The sequence below is a fragment of the Montipora capricornis genome, chromosome 10 (assembly GCF_036669925.1).
Source record: "Montipora capricornis isolate CH-2021 chromosome 10, ASM3666992v2, whole genome shotgun sequence".
Lineage (NCBI taxonomy): Eukaryota > Metazoa > Cnidaria > Anthozoa > Scleractinia > Acroporidae > Montipora > Montipora capricornis.
Window position 1 is genome coordinate 70,728,746 of NC_090892.1, and position 7,500 is coordinate 70,736,245.

At 37.8% G+C, this 7,500-nt stretch overlaps 1 protein-coding gene across 1 annotated transcript in view; it reads right to left on the minus strand.

The window, feature by feature from the left end:
- The window catches only part of LOC138021268 (L-fucose kinase-like), an 80,781-nt gene that overhangs the window by 67,073 nt on the left and 6,208 nt on the right, over positions 1-7,500 (minus strand). Inside the window, exons 2-3 of the mRNA XM_068868119.1 lie at positions 5,336-5,487; positions 4,314-4,364 (exon numbers count right to left, since the gene is read on the minus strand). Of these exons, the coding sequence (XP_068724220.1) occupies positions 4,314-4,364; positions 5,336-5,487 (203 nt within the window). The remainder of the gene's footprint in view (positions 1-4,313; positions 4,365-5,335; positions 5,488-7,500) is intronic.

Genomic DNA, 7,500 nt, shown 5'->3' on the forward strand with positions numbered 1-7,500 from the left:
GGGAAACTACTTTTCCAAAGGGTCACGAACCACATACAAAACATTGAAAGCAACATACGATCGATCTGAAGCACAAAACACACTATCGGACGATGTTTTCAAACAAAAGTCAGTTTTGAGATAAAGTTAATACTATTAGCTTCAATGTTTCCGTTTTTCTTTGAGTTAGCTCGCGCTACAATCTCCCGAAGCTAAGAACAATGTGTCTTTCATTTGGGACGGATTCAAAACATTTAAAATGGCGGTCTCAATTGGAGTCTTGTCCCCAGACTTCCACGTTTGTCTCTTTTTCGTCCAACCAACACTTCCGTTCACTTGAGTATCACTTTTCACTACCTTCACATGCAGTAAACACATTTTTGATAGGATTTATGTTTTACTGGGGGTAGTAACTCATTGAAAATGCGATAAGACGCAAGTTCCCGCCATCTCAACGCTTGTGTGCAACGACATTTTCTTTTTTGTGGGTGGCATTTAGACCACGGACAGGAACCGGGAGTCAAGTTTTCTCTTCTTTGAGTAAACACAATATTTATTGCGGCCACGGGAAACGATTGTTGAGGTTCAGTTCGTTATGTCAAACTGGAAATTCTAAAACAGGAGTTTGACTACTCATTGGAGGAAGTAAATCGCGCCAAAAACAATAACAGTCACCCTCTCGCTTCCATCCGTGGCTCAAAGGCAAGCAATAGTGAGGCTGTGTGTCATTTACCAGCGAGATGAAGACTGCACATAAATCGCCATATCTAAGTTTACAAATATGATGGATTATTTTGGCGTCAATAATATTCTTTGTAAAACAATCGCCTTTGTGACGACGTTCACGAAACCTACCGCGTCAACTTTTGTGGTCCCTAAATATTAAAGAATCAATCTGAAGAAACTGACAAAATGTGTAGACAAAGGAACCTTGTAAGTTTCTGTTTTATTTACTATGGTTTGCGAAGTTGTTTAAGCGAGTGAACTGTTCTCATCGAAGTTCGCACAAAAACGTGAAACAGTCGACGTGCAACCCAAATGTTTAAGCTTTGCAAAGTTGATAGCACACAAGCTGAAAGTTTAGCTGGATAATGAGCTTAACAAAGCGTTATATTTTTCTAAAAGTTAACCTTAATGTTTACACTGTTGTAATAAAATTCTACCGCAATTACGTAACTAATTCACTCTCGTTTTTATAAATAAAAAAATTCTGGAAATTCCTGAGGGGAGGGGGGGTCATCAAAGACCCCCCTGGAACGGAAAATCCTGGGGGGAGGGGGGGTGCAAATCAAAAAGTCTTCCGTGGTGAGGGTATGGATATTTTCTGGAACCACACAATTGAAGTTCAGTGAAAAATTTATGAATTCCTTTATTATGATTGCTCACCATGATTCACACAAATCGTGGGAATGAATGTGTACTTTCACACGAATACCACTTTTTTTCAGATCTGTCTTCCAAAGAAATGGACAGATCATGAATCCTAAAAATCCGGATTCAGATCTGATCTAATGAATCCACTGGGAGAGTGGATTCTTCAGATCCAGATAATTATCCATTTTCGGATTTTAGTAAAGAAACGCAAAGACCGCTTTTGGATACAAGAATCTAGATTTTCCCAAAGAAACGCACCTAAATTTCGATTTCAGTAAAGATCATGATAGTAAGGACTACAGTGTACAGCTTCATTTTCACAAGATTCTGTTTAAGAAAGGCACTCTTGCGACATCGACTGGACAACCCTGGGACCATATTTAACAATTATTCCATGAGTGCACGTTGGATATGAGATGGTATTAAAATAGACAATGAGGCGCATAGCACCGAGTTGGCTATAACCAGTCTCATACCCAACAAATGGAATAATTCTTTTATTAAATCCCTTAACCTCGAAAAGTTTGGAAGTACGAGATAGGAGCAAAAAAGGTGAGTTTCCAAAATCGGAAAATTTTGATGAAGATGTGATATTGTGTAATACATGTCCCTGGTGGTCAGACAGACACGAGGCTCATCACAAAAACAAACCTTTTCACGTACTTCTAAAACTTTTCACAAAAACGTTTTGTTTTTTTTTTGCATTATTCAGAGAGAAATTTCGGCTTTTAAATTGACAGCTTTTAAAAGAGATCTTCTAAGTTTGGATTTACATCCGATTTAAAACCGATATCAGACATCATTAGAAAGAGAGACAAATTGCTGTTTGAGAAAGTTTGTGTTGATGGACACATCCTGCATGACCTTCTACTGCCTAAAAGGACAATTTGCCTACTTCATCAAAGAGAATTAACTATTTACAAATGTACTGACCAAGAGTCCATACAGAGGGCTACAAACATGCATTTGTAAATCATTGTTTATTGCACTGATGTATCACATTAATATACTGTTGCCACTGAAATAATATTATTACAATGTAATTATTGGACTTTTATTTTATTGACACATTTGTCAAGTTTCAGTATGTTTGTTTGAATCTTTTAATAAAGACCATTAATTACATGTAGTAGTGGTCGTAGTGGTCGTAGTGGTCGTAGTAGTGGTAGTGGTAGTGGTAGTGGTAGTAGTAGAAGTAGTAGTAGTAGCAGCAGTAGTGGTAGTGGTAGTCAGGTGGTGGTAGTGGTAGTAGTAGAAGTACAGTATTGTGAAAAAGTAATAAGAACGTAATTCAACGAAATGCGCGAATTTCGGGGCTTTTCGACGAAAAATGGCGAATTTTTGTCCAGCGCGAAAGTTCGCAGAAAATTCGCTGAATTTTCGCATCGCCTATTGTTGTAGCTGACGCGAATTTTCGAGCGAAAATTCGCTTTGACCGACAATTCGTTCCGAAATTTCGAGCGAAAATTCGCATTCACTGATAATTTGTTCCGATATTCCGAGCGAAAATTGGAGTCCCAAGTCATACCAGATCACAGCTCGTTTTAATACACTCTGGCCTGTTGCTGTCGTGACAAAAACTTGACAACTTGCACATGTGTAGAATGAAAGTCGAAAGGCATCATACAGTGCTCTTCCCTGGTCAAAAAATAATAACAAAGAAGCTGCTATGTAAAAGTCTTTTACCGCTGAATTCAAAGTTTCTCATCAAATGGAAATGGAATCATTGATGTTTTTTTCGCTGCGGTGACTTGCCCGGCGCCTGCCAAAAGGTTAAAAGTTATCCTGAAAATTGGTAAGTAAGCTCTTCATATGTACAAGACATCATGTCAATAAACACTTCTGGTGTAATACAAATGTAGACCCGGGAACCATTTTTGCCGCTGTGACGCTACAAGATAACACTCGCCGGCTCTTCTATATTTACAGCCTTTGCATTGTTGACAATAGTTTGTCCTCACAACCAAAGGATTGAAATTGCATATGTTTTGTCGAGTCTTCTCTGCCGAGAAAGATGAATAAAAACAAATTACAAAGGGCGAATTTTGTAGAGAATTGAAACGGACACAACTACTGAACTATTTCCAAAATACGTGTACTGATCATCAAAGTGCTGTCAAAGTGACTGCAGTTGTTTACAAAACTGAATAGCCGATCGATATGTGATCGATCTTTACAAACCACACTACGAAATTTCGCGTACAACAAGCGAAATTACGCTTTTGGTTTTTCGCGCTGGTCTCGAAAATGCGGCGAATTCTCTTCCTTTGTTTTTAGAGCGAATTTCCGTGCTGGTCTCGAAAATGCGGCGAATTTTCTCTCTTTGTTTTTAGAGCGAATTTTCGCGCTGGTCTCGAAAATGCGGTGAATTTTCTCTCTTTGTTTTAGCGAATTTTCGCGCTGGTCTCGAAAATGCGGCGAATTTTCTCTCTTGTTTTAGCGAAATTACGCTAGAAACATCGCGAAACGAAGCTCGAATTTTCGAGCGAAATTTCGTCGAAAGTTCGCAGGGACAAAGAACGAAATTCGCGCATTTCGCTCTCATTACTTTTTCACAATACTGTAGTAGTGGTAGTAGTAGTAGTAGTAGTACATGTAGTAAGTTAGACCAATCTTCGATATAAATTATTAATAAGCCCTGACCCTCATACCAAAAATTTATTGCATGCATGTTTCATACAAGTGACATGCAACATACATTGTATGTTGAACACTGTCTATGGTGCTTGTCTGCTGAAAACTCAAAGTCTGATTTTTTCTTTTTCTGTCCACAAAGCTTTTTCTCACTCTCCACAGCTACAATGTATGCCTCTCTTGACCAAAGTAACTGTATTGTCAAGGGAGATTCTACAGAGCAAGTGCATTTATATGACTACTTACAATGTATTTGTTTACTTAAATGAATTTAATGTGTGACGATTACACTCTATATTGTACATGTATATCAAATATTGTCATACCAGGTGCATAATAAGTATCCTTGCATTCTCCAAAACACTTTCAGTAACAACCTATAAATCAAAATAATTTAATAAGCTCTTCTGAATCAGTAAAAAAGTATTATTAGTATCACCCTGTATTGGCTTATTCCTAACACCAACATCGACTAGTGACAATTATTTTCCCAATTTAAACCAAAGAATTGCCCTGTCCATCCATTAAACAAGTTCTTAGGCATATACTTTAATTCAGTCCTGAAATTGAGACTTACTTAATATGTACATTTTACACAGTTTAAGACCAAAGGATTTTCCTTGCCAATGTGGGCTGCTTCAGGGTTGAATCAGGGTGAGACGAAATTCCAAGCTCCATCTTACTATCTCAAGTCTCTAAGGAGCTAGCCCCAAAAAGATTTGTATTCTTTCTTTTTCTCTCTCAAACTGTCTGCAAAACACTTATATGTCTGCTCAGAAGTTTGCATCGGACAAAAGGCAACAAACAATGCCACACTCGTGTTCAAATGATGCTTGCCCATCTGGCAACCCACGACAAGGAAGCACTAGCCTGAAACCTTGTTCCTTTAGCCCCGGGCTATCAAGCGGACAGCCTTTTTGTCGTGCCCTGCGAATGGGTTAACAACACCAAGGTCCACTCAAAATTAAACTATGTCCCCTTTAACTGGTCGTGGGTTCAATTCCCACCCTGGTCAGAGTTTTTCTCTGTCCTTGTGTGGGCCCAGTTCCATTAGTAGGGCTAACGCTCACATGGTTCATATGGGATAGAAATCTAGCACTTCATGTTACACTACACTCTCTTCAGTTAATTCTGTATAAAATATAAGTGCTACACAGCCAACGTTTGTATAAACCTTCCTTGTATGTCCCCTTTAACCCTGTCAGTGCTGAGAGTGACTTGTCAATGGGATAAACAAGATCTCATAATATTGAAGGGGAAATACAAGACCTTTTATAAATAAATTCCCCTCAATTTAATGTTCTTAGCCAAACATTTTAAATAGCATCAACATAACTTCTATACCAACCCGAAAACCAGCTTTGGCACTTAGATGTTCTGTGACCACAAGCAAAGCATTCAGTGTTGCTCCACCACTTCCAACACCTCCTTTAGGATCTTCCAAGGTTAAGATGAGCACATCCTTGCCGATAAATCCTTTACTTTGGTGTATGTCAAGCTCTGATAAATAAATTGCAACAAAATGACCGTCAGTGGTATCTTTCTTAGTCTTGCAGAGCACTGTTATCTTCAATTCAGTATTTTCAGAACTGATATTTAAGGCTTATATTAATCCCATCTTTGTAATATTGATTCTTCAGTACATTAAACCTTCCTGTAGAGTGACACTTGCAGATTTTACTGTAGATTTCTAATAATTATTCCTCATTCTAAAAATGCTCAGTTACACCCTTTTTTCTCCTTGCCTCTTCATTAGTATTTTTACTTGTCAATCAGGACCAGTTCAAAGGTTCAGATCATACCAGTTCTGATCAGATGCAAGAAAGGCTGGCTGGAAGGGAATAGCTGGCTGGGTATCAGTCATCTAAAGTTGCAGAGAGGCATTATACATGTACCACCAAAAAGTCAACAATTAAAAAAAAAATAGTAGTCAAAGTGGTTATGAGCCACTGAACTACATGAAGGAAAATGAATTATGAAAGGGTGAATTAATGTTCGGGTCTTTGAATTGAATTCGAATTTTGTTCCCTTGGTCTCTGAGCTTCTTCCCTTTCCCTGGATTCCTGGGAACAAGGCTGTTTGCATTATATTCATTGTACAATGACAATGTTATTCAACAATAAAAGTGCTGACCCTTACTACTGTAGTAAAAATGTCAGGAACATTTTGTTTGGTTAAGTGTCATGGCATACATACAGTTAGGTACCATATCTGACCCAAACGGGAAGTGGATACATTGTGTACAACTAGTGAAAACTCTGACGACAAAATGGCACATATACTACAAATACAGCAACAATTTGTAAGAATGTTAATTAACAGTGACAACTCCCAGTCAGGTTTATAGGATAGTAAATGTAAATTGACACAGACCCTAATTAACCTTCAATTATTATTAGGCCATCCTTCCATACTGATGATAATAAATACAGGGCTCAAAATTAACGAAAAAATCCAGTCGCATTTTGCGATAAGATACGAAAATTTAGTCGCAATTTCGCAAATTTTAGTTGCAAAATCACCGCGCAGCATTGTGTTGTCAGCAGTTTAGCAAAAAAATATGAGCCTGCAATACTTGTGTGTAAAGAAACCGCTGAAAATGGCGAATGATCAAAGGAATGGAGCTGTTCACGTAACATCGCAGCTTACTCTACAATTACGCTATCTTCAGAGAAAATTCACCGCAAGAAGCACAATAATTTTGTCATTTATTTATTTATTCTAGCAAAAGTAGCAGCAAAGTGGCAACTGCTAACCCTTTTGTTTCGAAAGAGCAAAGGTGACAACAAGTCGCAAATTTGCGACTTCTCCAGATATTTTAGTCGCAAAGGGAAAAATTTAGTCGCAAATGCGACTGTATTGGTCGCAATTTCGAGCCCTGAAATACATTGTATTATTAGACTGAAGTAATCTCGGATTATTGAAGTGCATTCAACAGTTGCTTTGGAAGCAAAGGAGAAAGGTATGGAAAAACAAAATTTTCAAGGACCGAAATTTGAGGATACAAGCATGTTTTTCTTGAGATGGTTTCAATAAGCACCAAGCACTATGACAGATGTGAAAGGATTGAAACTTTGCCCTCAGCTTGACTCTGAATCATATAAAATTAAGTGCAATCTGTTTGATTTAAGAAGGCAAGTTGAGGTCAAAATAACTACACATCATTTCTGAGGAAATGATACAACGTAAATAGCGCCCTGAGAGGTCATGTGGTTACTAGTAAAATATTAAACCAAGAAAGATCTAAAGAAAAAAAGGAATCAAGGCTAACATGCTGATCATTTCTGACTTCACTTCAACTTCCTTTTCACAGTAAGTGAAAGCACGAGTTAATGATGATAAAACGGAGATTTTCGCCATTGGCACACATCACCTGGATCCAACTAAGTTTTCTCATAAAGTACGAAAATCAATTAAAATCCTGGGAATTGTATTTGATTATCATATAGCATCAAGGATGAGAGCCAACTTTGACTTAGTTCTTAAGTCTATCAAAGATATATTGAACATGTG